The sequence below is a fragment of the Asterias amurensis genome, chromosome 11 (genome assembly GCF_032118995.1).
Source record: "Asterias amurensis chromosome 11, ASM3211899v1".
Taxonomy (NCBI): domain Eukaryota; kingdom Metazoa; phylum Echinodermata; class Asteroidea; order Forcipulatida; family Asteriidae; genus Asterias; species Asterias amurensis.
This window is the reverse complement of record NC_092658.1, coordinates 14,720,686-14,747,164: the sequence shown is the minus strand read 5'-3', so window position 1 is coordinate 14,747,164 and position 26,479 is coordinate 14,720,686. Positions and strand designations below refer to the sequence as shown.

At 38.8% G+C, this 26,479-nt stretch overlaps 3 protein-coding genes and 1 long non-coding RNA gene across 7 annotated transcripts in view; 2 read left to right on the top strand and 2 right to left on the bottom strand.

Moving 5' to 3' along the window:
- LOC139943859 (uncharacterized) overlaps positions 1-26,479 on the bottom strand; it is a 295,369-nt gene that overhangs the window by 16,844 nt on the left and 252,046 nt on the right. The gene's annotated exons all lie outside the window — the stretch shown is intronic.
- On the top strand, positions 6,344-18,117 carry LOC139944655 (solute carrier organic anion transporter family member 1A4-like). Its single transcript, XM_071941720.1, has 10 exons — positions 6,344-7,300; positions 8,382-8,583; positions 9,305-9,622; positions 9,968-10,033; positions 11,092-11,256; positions 11,986-12,187; positions 12,454-12,595; positions 13,605-13,768; positions 14,709-14,770; positions 16,522-18,117. Exons 1-10 carry the CDS (start codon positions 6,692-6,694, stop codon positions 16,764-16,766), a joined length of 2,175 nt encoding a protein of 724 aa, XP_071797821.1. The 5' UTR covers positions 6,344-6,691; the 3' UTR covers positions 16,767-18,117.
- LOC139944425 (lipopolysaccharide-induced tumor necrosis factor-alpha factor homolog) lies at positions 18,514-23,666 on the top strand. Of its 3 annotated transcripts, none has more exons than XM_071941442.1 (4): positions 18,514-18,777; positions 20,554-20,628; positions 20,958-21,408; positions 22,749-23,666. In XM_071941442.1, exons 2-4 carry the CDS (start codon positions 20,580-20,582, stop codon positions 22,855-22,857), a joined length of 609 nt encoding a protein of 202 aa, XP_071797543.1. In that variant the 5' UTR covers positions 18,514-18,777; positions 20,554-20,579; the 3' UTR covers positions 22,858-23,666. The 3 variants fall into 3 exon arrangements, with proteins under 3 accessions (XP_071797543.1, XP_071797542.1, XP_071797541.1); XM_071941441.1 differs by having other exon boundaries at positions 18,514-18,742; positions 22,749-23,665; XM_071941440.1 differs by having other exon boundaries at positions 18,515-18,742; positions 20,524-20,628; positions 22,749-23,665.
- Positions 23,231-26,331, bottom strand: LOC139944424 (transmembrane protein 101-like). The gene is made up of 3 exons (XM_071941439.1): positions 26,175-26,331; positions 25,016-25,196; positions 23,231-24,611 (listed from the first exon to the last, which is right to left on the bottom strand). The coding sequence occupies exons 1-3, from the start codon at positions 26,300-26,302 to the stop codon at positions 24,165-24,167; spliced, it is 756 nt and encodes a 251-aa protein (XP_071797540.1). The 5' UTR covers positions 26,303-26,331; the 3' UTR covers positions 23,231-24,164.

Sequence of the window (26,479 nt, the reverse complement as noted above, 5' to 3'; positions counted from 1 at the left end):
GCACTGGACGCTATTGGTAATTTCTCAAAATAGTTGTTAGCATAAAACTTATGGAGAGCTGTTATGGAGAGCTGTTGATATTATAAAACATTGTGAGAAACGGCTTCATCTGAAGAAACATAGTTTTTTTTAGTTAGAGGTACGGGAATTTCTCACCTGAAAGCACAGAAATGTCTGCATAAAGGGTGATTTTTCTTTCTCTATTCTCTTGCAACTTTGATGACCAATTGAGTCCAAATGTTCGCATTTTGTTATTTTATGCATAGTTATGTTGAGATACACCAAGTGAGAAGACTGGTCTCTTACAATTACTAAAGGAGTCCAGTGCCTTTAAAGAGGTCATCATAAACCCTGAATGTCTATGGTTTGTGTTGGTGTTCACTGTTTTGTAAGTACTAAAACTTGTTCAACAAAACTTGTTATCTACATGCATAGACAGCTTCTTACAAATACTTTCTCCAACATTTAAGGTGCGGCAATGTCTACATAAATGCAGGGGTCAAACTATTTCCCTTTAAACCATATGACAAATCATTTTCCTTTCCCATCACTTTTCCCAATGAAATCATATTCACAAAGAATATAATACATTTACAACAGATGCAAATAACACAATTATGAACCTAAACAAGCTTAGCTAATCTAACAAAAGATTAGAAACAAACTCGAGCCTAAGTGCTTTTCTTTTGTTTCCAATTTAAGCAAATCTGATAATTTGATAGATAATTTTTTCTCAAGGTTGTTTGCAAATGTGTTATGATTCTTTGACCCTGTTGCCACGCTTTCACAAAGCTCCTTCGGAATGGAAATAGTTACACAAGGACATGTTCCTAACAGTTTTGGTTCATTTTGGTTTCTAATCGAATTAACATCCGTAAGTGCCTTTGACACTCCGCTATCCAGCGTCTCTTTTGTACCAACGTTTCCTGCCAATGTTCCTTGCATAAATTGATAGGAGAATGCAGATACATTTACTGTACAATGTATGATCGACGACCGTACTTAGTTTCACGTCACAATCGTATCTTGGTATCTTTACATTAAAGGGTTTAGGTACTTTTTGCACGACACAGAACACAAACGTCCATGCAGATTTAAAGGGAAGGTACACCTTCGGTAATTGTCAAAGACCAGTCTTCTCACTTGGTGTATCCCAACATAAGCATAACTTAACGAGCCTGTGAAAATTTGAGCTCAATTGGTCATCGAAGTTGGCGAGAAAATGATGAGAGAAAAAACACCCTTGTTGGACGAATTTGTGTGCTTTCAGATAGGAATAAAAGTCTTTTATTATTTTAGTGAGAAATTAACTCTTTCTCAAAATCTACGCTACTTCAGGGGGAGCCATTTCTCACAATGCTTTATACTACTAACACCTCACCAATGCTCGTTACCAAGTCAGTTTTTAAGTTAATATTTGTTTTCAGTAATCACCAAACGTGTACCTTCACTTTAAATTAAAACTATATTGTTAGAAGATAACGATGGTTAGAAATATTCACTGAAAAAAATTACTCGCTGATGTGCTGTGTTTGAGGAGTGGGTAAAACAATTCTACGAAAATAATGTTCGTCTTGTGACGTCAATTATTTTAGCATGTACAGCGGATTTACGCGACTCTACTGAAACACTGCTTCGTGATTTTCACCTTTTTTCCCTCTAAAAACGTGACGACTAGTGGCGCTGCAACTTCTACAAATAAATTATTTTACATACGGACTCATGTCATGGCCAAAAACTGGATCTAGAAAAGGTAACTAACCATTTTAAAGGTCAGTTCATGCATGGAGGAATAAACTAGTTTATTCCTCCATGGTTCATGTAAATATTTGACATGCTCACGGTCAAAAATTAATTTTGCTTATACTTTGTGGTTGGCCTAAAACATCAAATAAATACAAATGGCCAAGAAGTCTATAACTGACAAAAGTTTGAAAATCGACTAGTGTAGTTCGTGAGATTTGGTGCTGCAAAGATTGTTTAAATAAATATTAAAATAAAGGTTGTGCTGATCGTTGAGTGTTTAAGTGTTGCAATAACTGGTAGTCATTGTCTTTTGACAGAGAGCACGACAGTGAGTAACCACATTTTTTAAATGAACAAATAAACAAAATCAGTATTGTTCTAACACATTAATTGTCACGTGGATCACTTTTTAAATGGACACATCCTGAATCTCAAGTTCTTCATCTGAATGATGACTAAGGTTAACAAAACTGTCATGGTCACTGTCGCGATGAACATTGTTGCTGTTGATTACGCGTGGCGGGTCGTCGTCCACTGCCGCTGTCACGTCAATGACAGCCACACTCTCGGCGTGAAAAGGTTGCACCACCCCGCGGCCGCCACCCGGACCACAGCGACAGTGAACGGCATCCATTGTCACTGCCTTCCACTGATCCATGGACAAGCTGTACAGAAAGAGGTTACCACTGGCTACGATGTAGACAGCAGAAGTCGATGCTACGGAGAGTGGATCCAATAGACCGGATGGGATATGTGGCACTTTGATTTGGTCTTCACCCAGGGTGATCATGGTGTACGCATGTTGTGCCCAATACACAAAATAACCGAGGAAGTTGATGATAAGGACGCTGGCCACCGCTCGACAGCGCTGTACGGTGTCATGACGCGTCAGGAACTCGTCCTTGCTCTGTTTCACTCGTCTCCATGCGACGTAAACAAATGAGATGTACACAAGGTAATGTCCCGCGTAGAACAGGACCAGCAGGCTACCAAAGTAAATTGAGTGGTACATTTCACCGGCCGGCCAGTTGTAGCCGCACGTCAGCCAGCCCTGCGCGGGATCGTTTGGTAGCCACACGACAGTCCAACTTGCCGTTGCTGCTGGGATGACAAGCATGAGGCCATACAGCCACGAGACGGCCACGTGATTCCGTGCCGTCGTGACGGTACGCTGTAAACCATTGCCTGGTTTAGCAACAGCCACGTATCTGTCATACGCCAGTGCAAACGTAATGTTCGCGTTCACGATCATGCACAGCGTCTCAACGGACGCAACTACCTTACACACCCAGTCCCCAAAGATCCAGCCAGAACCCAACATCTCGGCAAGATGTAAAGGAAAAGGCAGAAGAGATATCAGATCAGAAACCGCCTTATGGACGAGGTAAACATTGGTGGATGTACGCATTACCGGGCGCCGAATGTAGAACGAAATCAAGATGGCGTTTGTCAGGATGCCAATGGAGCACAAAACGCCTATCGAACAGGCGACAATGATCCTTCCAATAGGAGATTCTATATCCAGCGAAATCTTTGATTCGTAAAAGGTAAAAACAAATCGTCAAAACTTAAACCCGTGACTGTTTTGCAAGTGTGAACGGCTGGTTCAGCTGTTCCAGTGATGCCGATATTTATGTCATGCGATACTAAATCCAATGCAGGCATGTCACACTTCGCGTTTAGATGTGATCACAACAATTTCGTCGTATCTTCAAATTCACCAGAAAATTCACCAGAAAACGAATACAATACACAAGGGCACTCATTGGTCACGCAGGTTTGCCATAGCTTGGGTTCCCACAAAAGTAATCGTATTGATATCAACCATGGTTGAATCATTCGGCCAATTAGATCATTAGATTTTGACCACGTGGTGTGCAGACCCTGATTGAGTTCCCGCCTTTTATCTATATCCACCAATCAGGGCCCATCGATTTGCTGGGTGTATGCGCTCTTTTTGTTCCTCTTTCTTTTTTTCATTACAGTCGTCCTCGCCGGTTGTAGCTTTATATAAAAATACACTCAAAATGTCTCAAGAAAATGCACATGTAAGTGTAATTTCAAGATCAATTGTAACAATTTCACTCCAACCATGGCCATGTATCGATGAAAATATGCCACGAATAGCATTCACATTTGGACGTGTATTATAATAAGTCATGCTTCGAACTCGGTGTTTTAATAAGTTGATCCACATTTTTATGTTAAGAGACAAGTTTAAACGTGTGTAGACAGGAACACAAATAATAGGAATTCTAAGGAGAGATGGATGCTAAACAGAGGAACATGTTTTAACGGTATTATTATTAAAAACAAATTAACCACCGTCTTCAACCTAGGGATTATTGAGAAATTGTGGTGTTCATGGCTTTAAAACAATTTTTTTTGCATTTTTTAAACTGATCTTTTTCTTATTCAATATTGATTTCGCAGATATTGAATATAGGCCTACAGTTCGTGTGTGTGTGTGTGTGTTATAAATGGATGCATTTCTTTTTCCAACGGGCTTTCTACAACAAGGCTGTTTACTCCCCACCAGGGAGCTGAGATGGTTTAAGGAGTGATTTAAGGCCCAGTGACCAGGGGTAATAATGTGAAGCGCTTTGGGACGCCCTCCGGGTGTGAAAAGTGCTATATAAAAACGGGTTATTATTATTATTATTATTACCTGAAAAACATGCCATATGGTATGCCATCGATATCTTGGCCCAATTGTACATTTCTTGGCGCGTCTCGATAAACCGTTCCATATTTAGCTGTTCAGATAAACGAATATAGTTCAATTCCAGAGACACTTTGGTTGATAATTCAATCTGTTCATCAATGAATAATTTAATCAATGCACAATTCAATCTGTTCAATGAATAATTTAATCAATGCGCCATGCCCACCAGCAAATCAATTGGCGCGGTGTGACTTTGGAAACAGTGACACCTTGGATTGCTTTTATCGCTCAAGGTCTGTAAAATGTGTGCAAGAGAGCTTTCAATGTTAAGGCTGAAGTAATCGCCCGTGGGTGGTAGGAGACTCTATTCTTTCCCTCGGAGACTTTATACAACGCTGCAAATACAATTTTACGCCGGGCACATGCAGCTGGTCGCCATTATTGCAAGAAAAATCGTCAACGTGAACTGAAAACCTTTTTTTCGTTTTTCCTGTTTGACGATTTGTTTTTCTATTTTTCCAGTTTTTACGGATGACTCCATGGTTGAACTGTCACAAATTTACAGGGTGAGTTGTTAAGTATATATATGTGGCAAATTTAAGTACTATTAAAACGTGCGTTTGTGAACATTGTGTTTTTCACGACGGCGCAAAATTTGAAAGCACATGTTTGGACGAACTAGACTATGAAACTGGAATGAAATGGTCATTTTACTCTGCGCATGGTGGGGATAACTGTATTCAGTTCTTGTAGTAACTGAGTACTTTAACCAACAAAAACGAAACAACGACAACATCAAGAGTCAAGAAAAAAATCTTTCAGTTTAAACCATGTAAGAAGGAAAACACTTGATACTATAATTTAGTAGATTTCTGTTCGGCCTACCATAAGAAAAACGAAAAAATGAGCCTCGCCGCCAGGTCATGTTCACGAAGTAATTGAACGTTAAACAACATAAAAAGGCGCTACATAAAAAACATAATAAAACGTGGTAAAATATGTAAAGAGAGGGCGCTATTTTTGTTGGAAGGGGCAGACATTTTTTTTTTTGCTAGACTTTTGTTTACGCCACTTTCATACCGTTCCCTGTCCTGCAAAACATTTTCAATTCAATTCAACTCAATGCAATGGTCTCGATCGTGTAGGCCTTTGATTTGTTATCTTTATTTTGTACGACTAAAGTTATTAATATATATTTATGTTCAACTTTGACGATAAATGAAAATGTGTTATATAATTAAACATCAGTTAAGAAATAGTGTAGATAAGAGAAGAACGGGCGAAGTTCAAGTGAGCTTGGAGCGGGCTCAAACAGTCATTTACAAACAAGTAAAGATTATGACTTGATTATTAATTGTTCTATTCTGTTTCACATCAGTAGGCTATCTTTACATTTTGTTTTGATTTTTGGCAGGTTGGTATAAAATACAAAGTACTTGGCCCTATTTGGGTTGTGGCAGGAGATTCTGTCCCCCGCGGTCCCCTATAATACATGCCATTATACTGCAAACTGTGTACAAACCTTTTTGATAGTGCCCTCTTTTGGATATTCCTCCTCAACGGAAACCCGTTGATTTTTAGCTGTTTTGACGGTCAAAATTAAATGTTAATGTTTTTTTTGTACGAGACGGGAAAAGCTGTCATGTAACACCTCAGAAAATCCTCCAGCCCTAGTATCTACTTTTCCCGACGTCACTCACAAAAAGGTTTTGTTTAAGTGACGCATGCCCATGTCTCAGTTCGTTCATTTGTGGAAATGTCATCAAAAAAGAAAAGGAAGTGCACCTTTAAAACTTTTGTTGTTGATATTTGTGTACATTTATCTGTTTGTGTTATCGGTGACGCGGGTTTGCGTAAAATTTTGTTGGTGTGACAAAAATATTAATAGCTTTGAGATCGCTCTAAAGTTCCATTTTGTGGCTCCATAATCAACTTCGCAACAAAGGTTTGGGAAGATCTGCGATTGAAGCTTGTAACACTACTTTGTTTATTGATGAGTGCCGTTGGTAATAAGCTAATAAGTGCGTGCAGGGAAAACGTGAGGGCCAGTCCAATAGCTACTTGTTGTAGTTAACACAGCTTTGCAGCAGTGTTAGACCCGTTGATGTACAGTAGAACACGGCCTCAAATGGAACTCAACACGCCGTAATTGGTCCTGATGTCACGTCACTCAAACTATATTTAACTAGTAGTGACAGCACTAAAAGAGGATTGGTAAACGCTGCTGCCTCTGCCAAAGAGTTGACTATTGGCGAGGTAGACGCGTCCGAAGGGACACCAATGCGTGAGGCAGACGCCTACAAACAGGTAGGCCTACCAGTGCGGGAGGCAGACGCATCCGGAGAGGTACCAATGCGGGAGGCAGACGTCAATCAAGAGGTTCCAATGCGGGAGGCAGACGCACCCAAAGAGGTGCTGATTGAAGAGGCTTTTGAAGAGGTTCTGCTAAACGAGGCAGACACATCCGAAGAGATTGAAGATGTACCTCTCAACATAAGTGACGAAGATCTACCAGAATACGAGGACGGTTCTAACATCTGCTCCTTTATACCGAAGTGGCTCCAACCTTTCTTCCTGTCTCCAATCTTCTTTCTAGTCTGTGTTTGTCTTGGGCTCTTCGGTGATGCAGTTGCAGTGGGTGCCTTCAGCGGCATCACAACCACCATAGAATCACGATTCCGTTTCACTGCATCCAACCTAGCCTTCATTGTAATGACATACAGTATTGGGAACATAGTCGCACTGCCCTTTGTGTCGTACTTTGCTGGGCGACCAAAAGCTAAACGGCCAATTTGGATCGCCAATGGAATCCTGGTGATGGGTATTGGTATATTCATGAGTGGTCTGCCGCAGTTCTTATTTGACAAACTAGACATCGTTGATGGAAAGGTAAGGGGTTATGATTTGTTTTCTTCTTAGATTTAAAAACTCAAGCAAAAAAGCCTAACACATTAGTATAGATATATAGATAGATAGATATTGGTTTATTAAAAAACAGTCCTCGCAACTGAATGGTTGAATTACAACAATTTTACATTTAAAAATACTACAAATTGTAATTAAATAGGGGGGTGTGTCGAATAAACCACTTATCACTGAAGGAGAAAATCAAAGGTTACAATCGGGAAAACCTAGCGAAAGGTCAATGGCTAAGATTAGCAGATCATTATTGTGTGCACTGTCACGAAATGCAACTCGTCACAGGCAAACGTAATATCAGTACGGGGCAACGACTTTGTTAATTTCAATGACAACTGCCTCCTAACTGATTATTCTTAAACCAAAGTCTCTATTAAGGATAATGGACGATAATTTTAAACTGTTTCCCCCATATTTTTGGTTATGTTACAGTTTCAATTAATTGGATTTCTCAATAGAAACAGCACCCGTTATATAGTTTATCTAGTTTCGTATTCGTTGGCAAACGACGGTTCGTGACATTTTATAATTATTTTTGCAATATTTATAGGCTATATATGCATATATACTCTAGTGCATGCAACATTATCGAGTACAACGTCAGATTGCTCAGCTAACAATAAAATGTGTTTCTAAAGTGATTTTTCTAATTAACTAGAAAACTAAAATAGAGTCACCTCCCATAAATAGTTTAAGCAGACATATGCCGTGTCCGAATCAGCGGCTGTGGCTGTAGTCAAGACCGAGTGGCCAGGTTTAAAAAGCATCGAATTCAAGTTCTGGGAGCTACAGACAACAGGTTGTGGGTTCGAATCCAGGTCATGACACTTGTGTCCTTGAGCAAGACACTTGATTACAGATGGTTTACTTTACCCAGGGGTAAATTGGTATATGTGAGGGAAGAGAGATGGTTCTTGTGATTAATATACATGTGTACTGCATATTTTCAACACAAAAAGTTAGTGGAGTGTTGTTCTAACATATGAAACTAAACACTTTCTTTTCTTGTTAACAAAATAACCCATCCTAACTATTATGATACCATCCATAGACAGAGAGCATAGTGTGCATGAATGACACACAGGATGACCAATGCCATAAGTCAGACGCAGTCAATGCACAAAACGATGTAGCATTCTGGGTGTTGAACATTGGTTCTGTCGTATGGGGCGTTGGCTACGCGTGTATACCAGCGATCGCCCTGTCCTACATTGACGACAACTGCAAAACAGAAACAACAGCATTGTCTGCAGGTAGCTATATTCAAAATGGGATTTGTGACGTGGTGGTTTACGCATTTTGCTGAGGTACAGGGCCCAATTCCACAGAGCTGCTTGAGCAAAAAAATGTCAGTCCCTTACTGGCTGTGTGGGGTTTTTCCTGGAGCCCCATTAAGAGTTTTCCTACCAAGTCTTAAAGACACTGGACACTATTGGTAATTGTCAAAGACCAGTCTTCTCACTTGGTGTATCTCAACATATGCATAAAATAACAAACCTTTGAACATTTTAGTGGTCGTCAGAGTTGCGATATAAAAATATGGGGAAAAAACACCATCCTTGTCACATGAAGTTGTGTGCTTTCAGATGCTTGATTTCGAGACCTCAAATTCTAAACTTGAGGTCTCGAAATCAAACTCGTTGAAAATTGCTTTCTCGAAAACTACGTCACTTCAGAGGGAGCCGTTTCTCACAATGTTTTATACTATCAACCTCTCCCCATTTGCCGTTACCAAGTGAGGTTTTATGCTGACAATTATTTTGAGTAAACACCTATAGTGTCCACTGCCTTCAAACTGAAATTTCTTCAAAGTCGTTTGTTTGATGTTTCCATTATGATGCTTTGCCGAGTATATAATTCAGATTCATAATTCGTTCAAGTTGATCTTCAACAAAAAATCAAAGATTATGTCCTTCCCTTTGTACTCGTAAAACAATACAACCATGAACATTACTGTCATCCTAACCCATGCAGGAATCATGTCTAGTATGTACGGCGTTGGGTCCATGATTGGCTACTTCTTAAGCTCGTTCGTCTTGACGCTCTGGGTTGATTTTTACCGTCTCGAGCCCGGAACCACCCTGCCGTCCCCTGAACATCCAGCCTGGGTAGGAGCTTGGTGGCTCGGGCTCCTTATCTGCGGTGGCTTCGTCTGTATTGCCAGTTTACCCGTATATGGGTTTCCTCGAAAGCTTCCGAAAAGATCACGAAGTCAGGCTCCGTTGGAAAGGAATTCAACGAAAGACGGAACATCTGCGAAAATAGGATCTAATATAGAGATGAAACAAAAAGGTACCACAACAACAAATTTACGCAATTTTTCAAAATGTTGGATTCAAATGTCAAGAAGACCATGGGAGATAACGATATTAAACAGCACTTATAAGGTCCGCATCGCACCAAACAATTTGCATGCAAGTTTCAGTTTCAGGCAATCTCAAAGAAGAATGTACAAACTTTTTTTCTTGGAAAAGTCTGCAACAGTGGTATTGTAGTTAAAAGTTGCAGTCGAGTGACAAGACCTACAATAAAACGGATTTCCTTTAGACCAAAACGTCTTTAGGATGATTGAAGTGAATTTTAATTCAGATTTCCGTGTGACTCCGTCCACTCAAATTTTTTCAATTTTTTTGGCAGGTTCAAGAAGTGACTATGATGACCGGGTTCTGGATCACGAATTCACCGAAGAAGGACCGGTTTGGGGTAAGAAAGCATCCTTTTCGAGACAATCTTATATAATCTCATATTCATCATCATCATCATTTATAGGCTCACTGTAAAAAATATCCGTATTTTAACGGACTCCGTAAAGTGAATTATTCTGTAAATTTCGCCGTTATTTTACGGGTTTTCCGTATATGCAAATATTAATTATGCTAACTAGCGTAATTACAATCAACCACGTTTGCCCACACACCTACACATAATAAAGTACATGTAAGCACATATTTAGTGTTAGCCACAATCGTGTACACATGTACAAACCCACGTTAAGGGATTTTATATTTTACGGAATTAAAAAAAAACCGTTCCGGTAATTTTGCTGCCGGAAAAAAAAAATAAAAAGTCCGTATTCCTGCAGCAAAATTACACGGACAAAGTTTTTCATTCCGTAAAATATAAAATCCCTTAACGTGGGTTTATACATGTGTACACGGTTGTGGCTGAAACTAAATATGTACTTACATGTACTTTATTATGTGTAGGTGTTTGGGCAAACGTGGTTGCTAATTAGCATAATTAATATTTGCATGTACGGAAAACCCGTAAAATAACGGCGAAATTTACGGAATAATTCACTTTACGGAGTCCGTTAAAATACGGATACTTTTTACAGTGCTGTTTTCATCCAGTGTAAGATGTCATCTCTCCATCTTCTTCTCTGTCTACCTCTTCTCCATTCCCTGTCCTTGGTTGCCAATCCATTATTCTTGTTGTCCATCTATTGTCTTTTCTTCGGGCAGTGTGTCTATGCAGCCCGTCTCCATTTATCTTGTTTTATTGTCCTTAGGATGTCTCTTAATCAAGTTTTCCTTCGTATTTCAGTGCTGTACTTAATACTGTCTCTAATTGAGATCTGTAGCATTTGTCACAACATTAACTTCCGTAAATTACTTTCTGGGTTTACCAGAATCCTACAAAATGTAAATGCCGAAAAAGAGGGGGGGGGGTATTCCACTGCAAAGTTTGGCCAAGGATCCATAAAGAAGGAAATAAGTTGGACACACAACTTTGACTGATTTTATTATATTTTTCTTCAGGTTTCTTGAAGACCTCAAAACGATTGTTAACAAACCCAGTGTTTATGTCCATTACGTCGTGCATGAGTTGTCAGTTCGCCATTTCATTTGGCTTCACGACTTTCTTTGCCAAGTATCTGGAATCGCAGTTTGAAGTCAATGCATCCAATGCCGATCTTCTGACAGGTGAATATTTCTCATATTTTTTTATTGGTACACATAGAATAAAAGGAACTTTAAAGGCTCGTTTGACCTAATCTATAATTTATATCACGGAGTCGACTTGTCACGTTTCCCGTGCTTGTCGTAATAATTTTTCATCACACAGGTTCGACTCACTGAAACATATAACATGTCTACCTGTCATACTCATATGCCTTTTTTCGAAACCATGGCTTCGGCTTTGAATTCGGCTTCAGAAGATCCGTCCTCTCGTCTGAAACCCTGGGCGCGTATACGCAAAGCACGCGCAATAATTGTCAAAACAACCGCGGGCCAAGCTAGCCTGAGCCGAATCTAAAGTCAAATCCAGTCGTTTAGAAAAGGGCCAGAGAGTCGACATACTGAGTCAGATCAAATGTCGAGTTGTCCCAATAATTTATTTCACAGAGTCGGCTCACTGAATCTTTGCAGGACACTCCTGATAATTTATCCCGCCAATACTTTCTTATGAAGCTGCTAAGACTTAGATTCAAGTAGCAGTCTTCCTAAGCGAGATCAACTAAAAAGACAAGTCGACCTACTTCATACACTAAAAATAGTTGGCGTTGCATTTAATCTCACTCAAGGGAATCAATGTATATTTGGTTTCATCTATATACTTGCTGGGTAGATAATGTTCTTTTGAGAACTTGTCTTGCTATATCAATCTACTACTGCTATAGACTTACAAAGTTATTTCTTTTTCCCATCGAGGTGTGACCCTGGTGCCTGCTTACGGTGTAGGGTGGATTTTGGGCGGGGTCATCGTCCGTAAGGCTAAGCTAGGCTTCGTCAGTATGTTCGTCTTTGCGTTCAGTTGCATCTTGCTGGCTGTTGGTGGATACATTTTCTCTATCTTCTTCGGATGCAGTAATCCACATATAGCTGGCGTGAACTATGGTTACTTGGGCCAAAGGTGAAAGGTCATAATTTTCAAAAAATCAATTTTTTTTGCATTTTCGCTTTCCTAAGAGAATACATTTTTTCCAATTAATAGTTTTTATTTTTTATTTTTCGGATGCATTAACCCTCACAAAGCTGGCGTGAACTATGAAACTTGGGTCAAAATTGAAAGGTTATTAAGTGCATCAATAAAACACAAATCAAAATGTTTGCATTTTCCATTTCGATCAACATTTTTCTACGAGCACTAACTTTTTCATTGTTATTGTTGCATTGCAGCAATTTGGAGATTTCGCTGGTTGCCGATTGCAACGTTAACTGTGGCTGCACAACAGCTTCATACCAGCCGGTTTGTGACGAAACTAATGACATCATATACATCTCCGCTTGCCTTGCTGGTTGTAATGATACTATTAATGATGTACGTAACTTGGATAGACTAGGTTGCGTTGTAGATTTTAGAGTTAGATTTGATTTATCGCTAAGTACACAATCAAAATTGCCTTGGCTCTTCCGAATGGTAAAATTACAAACGATATCATAACAATAAGACATTGAAGGAAATTAGCTTAGCATCTAAAAAATGACACCAAAAATACTGCACACAAAACAGGAGTTTATACCACTGGTTTATACATAAGCTGTATATAAAGATTCCTGTGGGGTTTAGAAAGCGCCACAGTATTGTGCTTAACTTTGATTTTGTCGAAGGAAAGCCCAAATAAACATCAATTAAAAAAAAAGGTTAATGAGACTGACTGCGCACAAATAATAAGATTATATCTATCACATAGTCATAGTAATGGCGATTTTATTTTGTAATTATCTAAAAAAGATGGTTTTGCAAAACAAAATACAATTGTATACAGTCGACTCTCGGTATAACAAAGTCGTACTTATGGTCAAAGACTTCTTTTATAATATAACAGCAATGTTGTTTTAAGAGGATAGTAAAACAAACTCAGCAGAAATTTTTGACCTACTCTAGGCCTACTCTTTTAAGCAGACCCTCTTAAATAACAGTTCTCTTTATAAAGAACGCCGTGACACGTTTGTCCTTCAGCAAGACACTTAATCATTGGTTCGTCCTTCGGAGGGGACGTAAAGCCGTTGGCCCTATGTGTTGTGTAACACATGTAAAAGAACCAAGTGCACTTATCGAAAAGAGAAGGGGTTCGCCCTGGTGTTCCTGGCTGTGGCTGCTGTATCTGCCGATAGCATACTTATAAGGTGCTACATAATTTGGTCTCGGAATTCATCACTGAAGTAACCTATCTTTCTGAAAGTTTGTACTCAGCGCCTTGAGTACCTTGTGTGCTAGATACGTGCGCTATTTAAGACTTTGGTATTAATTAATTAATTAATTACATACAATAAACATGTTTCAGATTAGTCATGACGATGATTCTTGATTTTATTCTTGACACCAGATGTCATATTACAACTGCTCATGTCTAGCGGAGGGTATAGATTCCACAAAGGCAGGGCTGTGTGAGTTCGACTGCAACATGCTGGTACCCTTCATCATCGTACAGATTCTACAGACAATGGCGGTGACTATGGCTGGTGTCCCGCAAACAATTCTACTACTGAGGTGAATATATCACAATTCAGAGCCATTGTACTGACGTCACATTATTATTCCAACTATGGCCCAATTTCATAGAGCTGTTTAAGCAGCAGAAACAAACTTCTGCTTAGCACAATGAGCAGGACACTGGTCACAAATTCTACACGTGATTTGGCTGCTTGTTAAAAAGAGTTAGAAGGCACTCTTTGAAGAGCCACACGAGGGACAACTCTTTTTTAGAGTGGTCTTCCACTCTTTTAGACTGAAGTTTGCGCCTTTTTTTAGTGATTTTTCACTCTGTCTTGGAGTGAAACCCCTCTATAAAAAAAGTGAAATAACCACCACTCTTTTTAAAGAGCCATATGAGGGACAACTCGAAATGTAAAGAGTTGTGTTTTTCACTCTTTTACATTTTAGATAAATATATAGTTTATAATCGTAACTTTGATGTACTATAGCTTCTTTTAGTGTGTATAAGCAGCTCTATGAGGTAAGACTCGACATTTCGAACACTCGGCGGCTCTTCGTGAGAATGTTTGAAACGTCGAGACTGCAGCTCTGGTTCTTCTTAGAACCATCATTTCTGTTGGGACGCAAAGCCGTTGGTCCCATGTATTGTGTATTGCATGTAAAAGAACTCAGTGCACACACCGGTGTTCTTGACTGTGGCTGCTGTATGCGCCGTAGCACTTTGTAAACCCTTATAAAGGTACCAAATAATTGGGTCTCAGAATTCATCACTGCAATAACCTTTCTTTCTGAAAGTTTATATATACTCATATATATACTCAGCGCCTTGAGTATACCGTGTTTGGTAGATACGTGTGCTATATAAGACTTCGCTATATAAGTTTACAACAAGTTTTTCGCCCTAAACTCGATTATTTCTGTTCGTCAACACTATGCAAATCTTCAAGTGACATGCTTGTATATTAATAATTTGTTATTCCATCTTCTGCTCAAGGTTTGTTGAACCAGAGGACAAGACTTCTGCGTTAGGGTTAAATCACTTTTTCACAGGCGTGGGTAAGTTGCTGAGGCACTTTAGTCATTAGCTGTTCCGACCTATACTGTCGGAACAGGGTTTTTTCCACGAGATTTGTATGATTAGTAATAAGAACACAAGCAAATTAATTACTAAACCGACTTGATATTTAAAAGGAATAACATGCAAGTTATTACACCTGATGGTACCGGCATTTTGAGAAACTGAATGGTGTTAATCTATTTTTATTTTGTGCAAAAAGGTATAGGCCTACCTTCTTTTTTATTTTATTGGTTTTGACATTAGCATTTTTAAAATTGCGTATTAATTACTGCCGTATTCTTCATTTATTTCTTGGTTTTATTTTATTTTATGGACAACTACACTTTGTTGTAATGGACTTTTTAATTACAAAGTAATTTCATTTAAATTTAATTTATTTTGTATATTTTGTGCATTTTTATTGTTTTCATCAAACTTGACGAGTTAAAATTCGTCTAATAATGAAAGTTTAACTTTCTGAAATATGTCTACTGTTCTTTGGCGGCACACCATTTTGGCAAAATTGTAGAAAACCTTATTTGGGCCAATACTGGTTTTGTAGCTGCACTATAGAAAATATTTTATGGGCCAAATTCATTTTTTTTTAGCGCCACGCCGTTTTGGCAAAATGGTATAGAAAACCTTATCCTGGGCCAATACTGGTTTACCAGTATTGGCCCAGTGGCGGCACACCATTTTGGCAAAATGGTATAAAAATCATTTGCTTGGCCAATACTGGTTTTGTAACGGCGCACACTGGGCCGGCATTGAACCGACGTTGGTCATTTATACAACTTTCAAGGCAGGGTGTCAAAGCTGTGCCACAAAGATGGTGGAAAAAACTATAACTGACAAAGTACATTAATGTAAGTTTGTGGGGTTTTGTTTTTTTTGGCTTTACCCACAAAATCGTTGATTCTTTTTGACGAGCCTTTTTTATATATCTTGACTGCAATAATGTAACAATGTGGAATAATTGATAATCAATATCACAACATGGGTACAACTCTGGCAACTGTACTATGGGCTGATTAAATGACAATGTGCAAAGAGTATGACTTGCCAAATAACAGGCCGATTCTGGGCCAATAGTGCCCTTACTGTGAGGGCCCAATACAGAAGTGCCATCATCGGCATGAACATTATTGGGCTTATACTGGGTGATGAATGTCAACTGTACTGGGGATGGGCCGATTAAATCCCAACGTGCAAAAAGTATTTGGCCAACCTTCTGCCAGCATTTGCCCATAATGTGGCCAGGATAACGGGCCGATTTATGGGTCAATAGTGACATATGGCCCAATGCAGAAGAGCCAGCATCGGCATGAACTGGGTGAGTAATAGCATGGAGGAATAAAATAGTTTCTTCCTCCTTGGTTATAGCGACTGTCTGAGCCGATTAATTGCAATTGTGCAAAATGTAAATGTCAGTGTATCGGGCCGATTGTTTGCTGTGAGTGTATAAAGGCACATCGTACTCGGCGCGCGCGCCTGTGAGAGCTGAGGGGTGGGTGGTGTCAACATCCACGGGTTGGGATCGAGGTTTACAAGAACGCTGGTCTCGAGTTAGCCTGTACACCCGATGTCACTTTTCTGCCGTTGAGCTCACGTCCATAATCACCTTTGACCTTGCATCATTTCACATGGCCTTCATGGTGCTGGAGATTCACAGTTAAATCCGACGTTACATATAAACACAATACCTGTCTTGATGCAAACATGACGACGTTGTTTTTGTTTTGTTTTCCAGGTGGTTTAGTTGGTCCTTTGGTGTACGCTGCTGTTGTTGATCTATCGTGCACTTTATGGCAGTCTGTTTGTGACTCTAAGGGTTCTTGTCTGGTTTATGACATTGAACTGTACCGTCGCCTCTTCATGGGCCTGTCTATGGTTATAGGGATCATGGGGGCGCTGTTTATTCTGCCATCGTACTACTTCATCAAGAAGACCATTCGCGAACGGCCCGAAAAACTCGACGAAAACTATGAGATTTGAAAGTGAAGGATTTGTTATTTTGTTGTATCAAGCTATACAAGCCACAATGGAAAACTGACGGGTTGTGGGTAAACAATTATGTTAAATGAGTTTAAATTGAGCAAAAAAATCCTGTTCAATCCCAAAAATGTGTAGGCCCCCTATTGTCTCATTTGCTAAAGTAAAGATCCAACTACTCTTGAAAGCACCGTTGCACAATTGGAGTAGGCTTGTTAGCTTTTATTCGGATACTAACCTAGACTTGATTTCAAGTCTGTTATTTAACAGCAACAGCCAAGTTCGGGTGAGCGACTGAGACTTGACCAGAAACTGGACGTAGCTCCCGAAATTACCATATCGACCATGCTCCAGTGTGGTTAGTCTAGTCGGTGTAGTCAAGTCTGTCGCCACCCGAACTTGCGCTTAGATCAAACGCCCCAACTCACTAATGACTGAGGTAAGTCCACAAGAGGGCGCTATTTCAGGCAAAAGTGGTGGACTAATAAGCCACGATCACAGACTTGGAACCAAGTCTAGTTAAAAATGTGTGCGATTTTTAAGCATAGCTTGTGTTATAAAAAGCGTAAGGCCTACGTGAGGAAATTCACACTCACACTGTCTCATTGTGGGACCTACAATGTTGTAACTGATCATGGAAGTCACTGAAGTTGCAGTTGCATTCCGATTTAAATTAAATCGACTATAGGATCTATAATAAATGTTACTGTTTTAACGAATGTAAAATAATAAGCTTCACTCGTCAATCGGGCTGTAGTGTATGCTACATCACATAACATCCCAATTCAGAGACTTTTGCGTGTTAGCCCTATATCTCCTAAGATGATTTTGTACTTAGGATTCTTGCACATTGTCTATTATAACTCATACAATCTGGTGACAACCCTCTTTATATAGACGATGTGACCTGTGACACAGACTAGCCTGGACTTCCTGCAGGCATGATTTGTACACAGCTCAATGGAAGAAAACATAAAATCTTATATTTTATGGAGAAATTGCACTGTCTAATTCTTATCAACTTTTGATATGATGAAAGGGGGCATATCTCAAAACATGACCAGCTTTTACTTCACAACTCTTGGTTTTATGTGGAAATAATTATGACACAAAATGTCAACTTTACCATCAGGACCAGTGTAGTATCTTGCCTGCCAGAATACTCAAAGAAGTACGGTACAAGGTCACACTTTTTATTGTAGACAAGGTTCACATGGTCTATATCTGAATTTAGTTTGGAATGTTCTTAAACTATAATAGTTTCTCTGAAACACATGAACAGATGGCTTTACATGTATAGGGCAATACCACACACATGAGTATTTTTGTGTGAATAAATTAATAACAATACCTCTTGAAAAGTGTCTCCTATTTGTAGCATTTGAGTATTGTTTGTCTGTTTAGTAATTTGTGTCTTTATGTTTTGTTTGTTTGGAATTGGGGGTATTCATGTTTATTGGTCATAAGAAAATATTGGTCTTCTATCTCTTGGCTCTCTGCAGACAATTACCAATTGGCGAAGTCTGCATGTAAGACATTGTAAAGTAGAAAGGACTGGCGCAAGTTTATTTAAGTATTTATTGTAGTTGAATTGATGAAGCGATTTTGAAAGAAAACTTGTAACTCAATTTAATGTCGTCATTGATTTTTTTTTTTTTTTGAAAAACAACGTGGCAAGCAAGTTTCTGTGTATGTTTGTTTTTGGTGCGTTTAAGATAACAGGACTTATTAACGACACGGGGAAGTCTAACTTGGCCTCGGTCAATACCGCAACCTCTGTTATTGTTATCGTACGTACATAATATGTACATACGATACGCATAACAATTTGAGAACACATAGGCCTTTTGACATCAGCAGAGAGCCTTTCTTGAAGGCTTACATGTTGCATAATCATCCCTGTTGGTAAGACCTAAGACCATCTTGCTCTATGGTTAAGACCCCATCCGAAGACAGACGAGTATAACAGGTAACTTCAGGTAAGTACCAAAGTCCCTATGGGCACTACCATCTTGTAAGTCGATGTTATGTTGTTATTTAGGATTTATATATGTTTGTCTATAAAATGAAAGTGTAGTTGTTGCTTTTCAAGTTTTGTATTGTTTCTGCTTGACGGTCCAGCCATCTTTTCGCTTAATGACCTTGGTGTTCCTCTTACCTACCTTGTGTCTGAGTCGAGCTGTCATGTCTTCTGTTCGTCCGTCTTTTTGTTTGCATGTCCGTCTGTTTGTTTTGTTGCTTTGCCTGTCTGGCTGGTTTTATGGCGGCACACCATTTTACTAGCTCTGCTTATCAAAACAGCCAACACTACATTAATAACTGCTCACAAATATTATCTTGCTTTACGGTATTTTACCCAAACCATAACTACCTCCATGCCCATACTATAATGTATTTGTCGATATTTTCATGGAGGTAGAACTCCATGATATTTTTCATCGAAGTATGGAAAATTGAATTTAATTTAATTGAATATCCATAATAATGGGTCAACTCAGTGGTTTCCAAGGCTACTCTAGCATGACGTTGGCAGCTATGCTTTGATAGTGCAAGTGAAGAGTGAATCGTTTATAAACCGCACCATTTATTCCAATAATGACTCGCGCAATCCTGTGAATATGTTTCTCCCAACTCCCTAGATCACCAGCCTGTTCTGTTCTGTATGTTCGTGAATTGTACTGCCGGAGCTCCGGTTTAACGACTATTGCTATTGATTTGAGTACCTTTATGTCTAACAAAGTCCAGTACTAGGCAACATTTTTGTGGTTGCACGTTGAATAAAAGTCCACATTCTCTTTGTGAATTGGACTCAATAAAATGAGATTCTGAGAATCATAAATGTTAGTCATGCTCTATAAAGCATGAATTCATACGAAAGGATTTCACTAATTTTTACCGAAAGGAATATCTAATTTGGGGTAAGTTATATACTAATTTATTCCATATAAAACGAATGAAAAAGTGGTGGCAGGATACGGAATGTTTTAAAATAAATGTAAATGAGTCAGTAGTTGAAAAAATAATGCTGACACGGCACTTGCCCTTGTCAAACTCAGTTACGATTTTTAATACCATTTTTGACATTCCCATACAGATAACACACTGTACCTTACTGATCGATCTGTTGTAAGCCTATAATAGAAAGCCCTTATATGAAAACTTTGCGTATATCCTGCCACCCCCACTTTTCACTCAATTTTACAAAAAGGAAACCTCATTAAAATTGAGTAAAATATACACCGCATTTGCTAATGAATGAAAAGTGGTGGCAGGATAAGGACACTTTCCCGTACTTTTTATATGCGTCGGCTATAATGCCACAAAAAGTTGCTCATTGGCCAATCCTTTGCGTCGCGCGTGCACAGCCGTGCGTTTCCCATTGTTTGGTCATCGTTTCACCTGGCGGCGTGGTGACGTCAGGGTATGAGGCCAAGTGTCAATGTGACGTCATAAAGTACATCTTAGCAATTAAACTGAATTCATTTATCTATCCATACTTTCCTCCCATGCTATTATACACTAAAGGAACCTGCCGTCGTCACTTTTTGTTGTTGTGCAGTTAAAAAATAATGAGCAGTTGTACGTGAAACACAACTCAGTCTAATGCCTATAAGTCACTACTTTATGAAGCAGGAACTGCATCACTTGAGACCTTTGTTTGTTTTGCCGCTCATTCCAAAGTTGCCCAATTGTATCATTGAACCTGTCACATGCTAATGAAACTTGTTCCAATGATGTTGATTTTTTAAATTTATTTTAGAACACTGCAAAACTAACTTGTGCATTTTAGTATCTTCAGGCGTCGAGGGAAATACCATGGAGAGTAAAGAAGTTCCTGTAGATGTCGGCCAAGCAAATACTCAAGGTATAACTCATTTGTATTTTTTGTACTGCAATCGGCTATATGCATTTGTAATATTCGTTTGATCGTTGGTTCAGGATGGTTCCTTGTTCTTCTTGCATTTACAGAAAACAGTTTACATGTGGGAGAGACTTTAGGGCCTTTGCAGATTTGTCATTTAAAATAACAAAAATAATGTTAGATTGGTGTCCAGTTCATTTTTCAAAATGGCTGTCATCGTTTGTTATTATGCGTGTATCGCCAGAGGCACAATCACCTACTTTCCGAAGGCCTACTATTTTGAGATTTTGACAAGAGACGTTTTTATTTCTCGGTCTTCGTCTATTGTTCAGAGTACCCTGGCGGTCCCGTGAGCCAAGGTGCCCCGATGCCGGTTCCAGGCCCGGCTCCATATCCGGCTGCGTATTCGGGCCCGCCACCACCCCAAAAAGGCTACCCGATGCAACCTCCACAACAAGGGGCCTACCCGATGCAACCTCCACCCCAAGAGGGCTACACGATGCAACCTCCACCGCAAGAAGGCTACCCGATGCAACCTCAACAACAGGGGGACTACCCAATGAATCCTCCTCCTGTGTACACCGCGGCGGCCCAGACTGTTCCTGGTTCAGTACCACCACCAGTGCCACCAGGCTACGCTAATACACTGGTGGTAAGACCAGGTTTCTCTGCACTTCCATGTACTATGAATTGTCCCAACTGCAACAACTTAGTCACTACGGTAACTCACAAAGAGATTGGTTTAATGGTGTGGCTGATGGTCGGTGGGATGATCCTAGTTGGGTAAGTATACATCTCTATGTTGTTTAAAGGCACTGGGCACTATTGGTAATTACTCAAAATAATTGTTAGCATAAAAGTTTACTTGGTAACATGAAATGGAGAGCTGTTGATAGGGTAAAACACTGTGAAAAACGACTTCCTCTAAATTAACGAAGTTGTTGAGAAAGAAGTAATTCATCAGTAAAATATTTAAATTGATTTCGAGACCACACGCATGAGGTCGCGAAATCAAGCATGAAAGCATGCACACAACTTCGTGTGCCCAAGGTGTTTTTTCTTCCATTATTATCACGCAACTCGAAGCCCAATTGAGTTCAAATTTTCACAGGTTTGTTATTTTGTGCATAGGCCTTTGTTGAGAATACACCGAGTTATAAACAATTACCAAGGGCGGACAGGGTCTTTAAACGTCTTGTCAGGCTGTGTACAACAACGTAGTATTAACTTGATTTTACCCTTCAGCGATGTGCGTTTGCACTGTATTTGGTACTTTCTAGAGTTCGGTGAAAAGATAACGGGCATTATTAGGGTGGTATTCGATTTTCTTATTTACAAGTATTAAAAAAAAAAAAAAAAAAAAAAAAACTGCCATCAAAAAAGATGTGCCCTCCCAGACCTAGCTTGCAATATAACCAGTCTTACCAAGCGAACTAGATTCGTGGGTTCGAATCCCATCGAGTAATGTGTCTGTGATTTTGTACGTGACATGTTTTTAAACACTCCATATCCCCGAAGCAAAATTCAACACCTGCACTGTGTTCGTAAACTTCCGTATGTGTCATTTTCATTGAACAGAAAAGACAATCTCGTCTAATCAAATCATGTGCTCGTCATTAAATTTAACAACAGTAAAGATATGTTTGAATAATAGTCGGTGCATGGGGATATCTCACGATATTATTATATAGGGACTAAACTTGGGGTAGAGACACAGAGATGTATTGTATATTTTCTTTATAATGATATCTCTTTTCCTAGTGGAAATAATCTATATAAAATGCAGATGAGTGTATAGTTTGTTCAGTGAGATATATATTTTTATGGGGAGCTGTTTCTATATTCCTAACGGAGATTATTTTGTTTTCTTAACCCGATGGATAATGGTCTATTTTCGTCGTTTCACACAATCATACATTAAATCATTGTAACATTAATATGAGAAAAGTGAGCACAATTGTTACAGCGTTTAAAGAGATAGTGGAGTTATGGATTGGAAATGAAAAAAACAATTTTGTACGTTATCTTGAAGCTGACAAAACAGAGAGACGGATATGAATTTTTTTGCTGCAGAAGTCAAATTGATTCCTAATAATATTTTGATTCTTTCCCCCTGATTTCAGACTGTGGCTTGGATGTTGCCTGATCCCGTTCTGCATCGACGGTATAAAGGACACGGTACACACCTGCCCTAATTGCAAGCACACTTTGGGCAAGTTCACTCACATGTAGTGGAAGAGCAAGATTTACTTTTTAAATCAATCTGGAACGCTGTTGATTTCATCTAAATGGCTGGGTATTTTAAAATATGTATATATATTTTTTAAAGGAAAGTGTACAATTCGTAATGGTAAAAATAAACTGCAAACAATTCTGTGAATGCACTGTTTTGCCAGAATGAGCGAAGCTGGCATAACTTAGCCTAATAACTTAATTTTTTTATAGACCATACTCTATTGATGGTTATGAATCACATTTTTTATTATGTGCCTTATTTTGTAATCCATATTGTACATAAGGAACCTATGAAGTAGGATGAAATGTACTATTTTAGATTTCCAGTATTTTATGTGCGTTTTAAATGTGGTGGGGGAAACCCCCTATGTGAAAGTTCACGTGAGTCGCCGACGGTAACAAACCAATGTTTATTTGGCCCTTAGAGGACTCGAACCAAGGCCCTTAGAGGCGAAAGGAAAAGGAAATTAACACTCATATCGAGGTGATAAGTCAATGGTAGTTTACAAACGCTAGGTGGCAGCAAACTTACCAGGTAACCTTCCATTGTTTACGTAGTTCTGAGCATGAGCACATTACTATGGGCACTGTTACCTGGCAAGTCCGCAACCACTCTAGACTAGTGATTCGTTATACGTGTGTTTAGTTGTCTCAGTCTTTTTAACATTAAGGATAATTACCATTCTGTATACTAAGTTTGATTTTGTTACACGAGCATAAAAAACTAAGTAGGCAAACATAAAAAACAAAGTAGGCAAACATTTGTCTTGTAATTATTTTATTATGTGCATTTAATTTTTTTTATTACAAAATGTTTTGACAGTTTTACCAAGATTCATTTTAGAGTAATAAAAGCATTACAATAAATAGAGAGTTGTCGTTTAATTCAGTATTATACCATGTTTTTTTGTGGACCATTTCAAGAGCACTGAGACAGTTAACTAGGTAACAGAAGCATTTTGTTTCTTGTATACAAAAAGGGCGCATAATATTTTCAAAACGACTCAAATCACTCCTTGTGAAAATAAATAAATTATCAAGCTTGCTTCCTTTTTTGTCAGCTAAAACTTAAACATGCCCTAGCACATTTTATTTTGTTCAATAATTACAGACATCTGTATGTAACAAAATACTGTATCAATGCTTTGACCCACAAACTAAAATTATTAATGTCCATTACCATTACCACCATTAAGTCTACACTACTCGTGCATAATGACAAATTTCAGTTGAGAATATTTGTGAACTGTGAAGAAAATAGTTGTTAGTCTAGTTGCATAGGGTAGATAAATCATGTTCCAGTGTCATACAGCTAGCATAAACAACATAGCCAGCATACAAACGTCATTTCCAACAATTGTTATTTGATTCCAATATTCCACTTTCTTCCCCTGCCAATATTTAAAATCCAAATCCACGAAAATGATGATAATTAGAAGCAACACCAGAAGAATCCGTACAGACGTTTTAACTTTCATCTCGGACATTAACATGAAGCTGGATATCAAACAGATAACGCAGAATAGAGAGACTACAGCGAGACCGCCCGGAACTCGATGAATAAAGGCCATTTGCTCGATCACTTCTTGATTCAACTGGAAAGCCAAGACTATGAAATAAGATGCAAGAAGGCTCCGTCCAATGGGGTACAACTTTGCCAGACGATATCGCCGGCTGAGCTCCTCGTGAGAACGACTTGCAATAATCAGGTATGTTCCGATGACACCAATATCCCTTGATAACATTCGAATCTGAAATGAATGAAACAAGTAATATTTAAAATAAACATTTTCATACTGTGGCTGCAAAAACTAAACAGAAAAAGAACCTGAATGAGGTTGTTATAAATAAATAATCCTCTTTGCAAGATTGTTTTGGTGTTAAGGGGGGGGGGGGGAGGAGATGACTGCTTAAGTAAGAGAGTGTGTGATCTATCCATTGAAAGCTTTGGCTGCTACATCCCATCAAGGCTAGGAATGGGGGGGGGGTGTCCAAGAACAGACCTGTTAATGTGATTCAGTGCGGTTGTGCTGAAAATGCAACATGTTACCTAACCCCTTGCCATATAAATGGACAAATTTTTGTATAAACATAATATCCTCTGGTTGTTAGGCAAAACTGTTTTGGATTTAGGGTTTTCTTAATCAAGTTTTACCATGAGCCATGGTTTGAAGCGTAAGCTGGGGCTAGTGTGAGTAACCAACATCATAACGGCTGCTTGAATGGCGCACATCAAGGCAAATAAGGATCTCTGAGTTGCAAATGACATCATACTGCCCTCAAGGATGAGTAGAGCTAAATGAACGTAGATAACGGTATGAGGATACCCCTCCGGTCTGAAACGGCATGAACAAAACGAGACAATCTCATTCCTCAATGGTTAAAGGCAGTGGACACTCGGTATATTACTCAAAATAATTATTAGCATAAAACCTTACTTGGCAACAAGTAATGTGGGAGAGGTTGGTAGTATAAAACATTGTGAAGTGGACTGGAGTACTTTTCGAAAAAGAAGTAATTTTCCATGTATTTAGCTTTTGAGACCTCAGATTTAGAATTTGAGATCTCGAAATCAAGCATCTAAAAGCACACAACTTTGATAAAACCGATAGTTAGCTCAAATTTTCATAGGTTTGTTATTTTATGCATATGTTGAGATACAGCAAATTAGAAGATTGGTGTTTGACAATAACCAAAAGTGTCCAATGTCTTTAAGGTTAATACTTTTTATTTTAATCAAAGAGCTTTGCCGGTTTTAAAACGATTGCATTACATCATACCCAAAACATAAGTGCATTTTGATTAATTTAATGATGTTCATGTGAAAGAGTGGAATAATGGCAAGGAGATTGACATGACTGACAGGGAAGTACCCTTACTTTTTAAAATGTGTAAATTCTGACCACCATTTTCACTTATTTATGTTGCCACTATGAATATAAATGTATGATTCAAATGAATTTAAATTGTAGATACTTATTTAAATAATATTCAAAAGATTTCTAAAAGAAGATACAATTTTTTTATATTAAAAATAGGAGTGCCAGCGAAATGCAAAAATCAGGGCGTAAATAGGTCTAGCCGAGAGTAGACAGTTCACGCCTCTATGCTAAAACAGTAATGGTTTTATGAATGAAATTGAGCTTTAGTTCCGCAGACAACTCGGCAGTAAACGGTTTTATCTCGTCATCAGGGAACGGTGGTTACACATAAAAATCCTAATGTCCGGAAACTGGGCACGTACAAATCGCCAAAAACCTACCGGGTTTTTGACAGAAATAAAAGCTCGAGTGATTATTTGAGTAACGTAATACCTTCTACTAGACTCCCTTTCACTGCACAGCATTGTAAATGCGAGGGCACAGAAAAATGGAAATCTAGTGAGGACAAGCTCTCCGAGTTTCCTCAGAAAGTGAGAAAGTGACGATCTCTGCTGCGCCATTTTGAAATAGTATGGTGCATTATCAAACGGTCGTGGTATTCAACACGAAATACGTTTGGATTTCAGACTCCATGCTATTGTTTTATTACGGTGTCTCAGAAATGCCATTAACATGTGGTAAAATCTTATTGCGGGTAGGCCCAGGTTTAAACCCAAGTAGCCTACATGTCATTCACT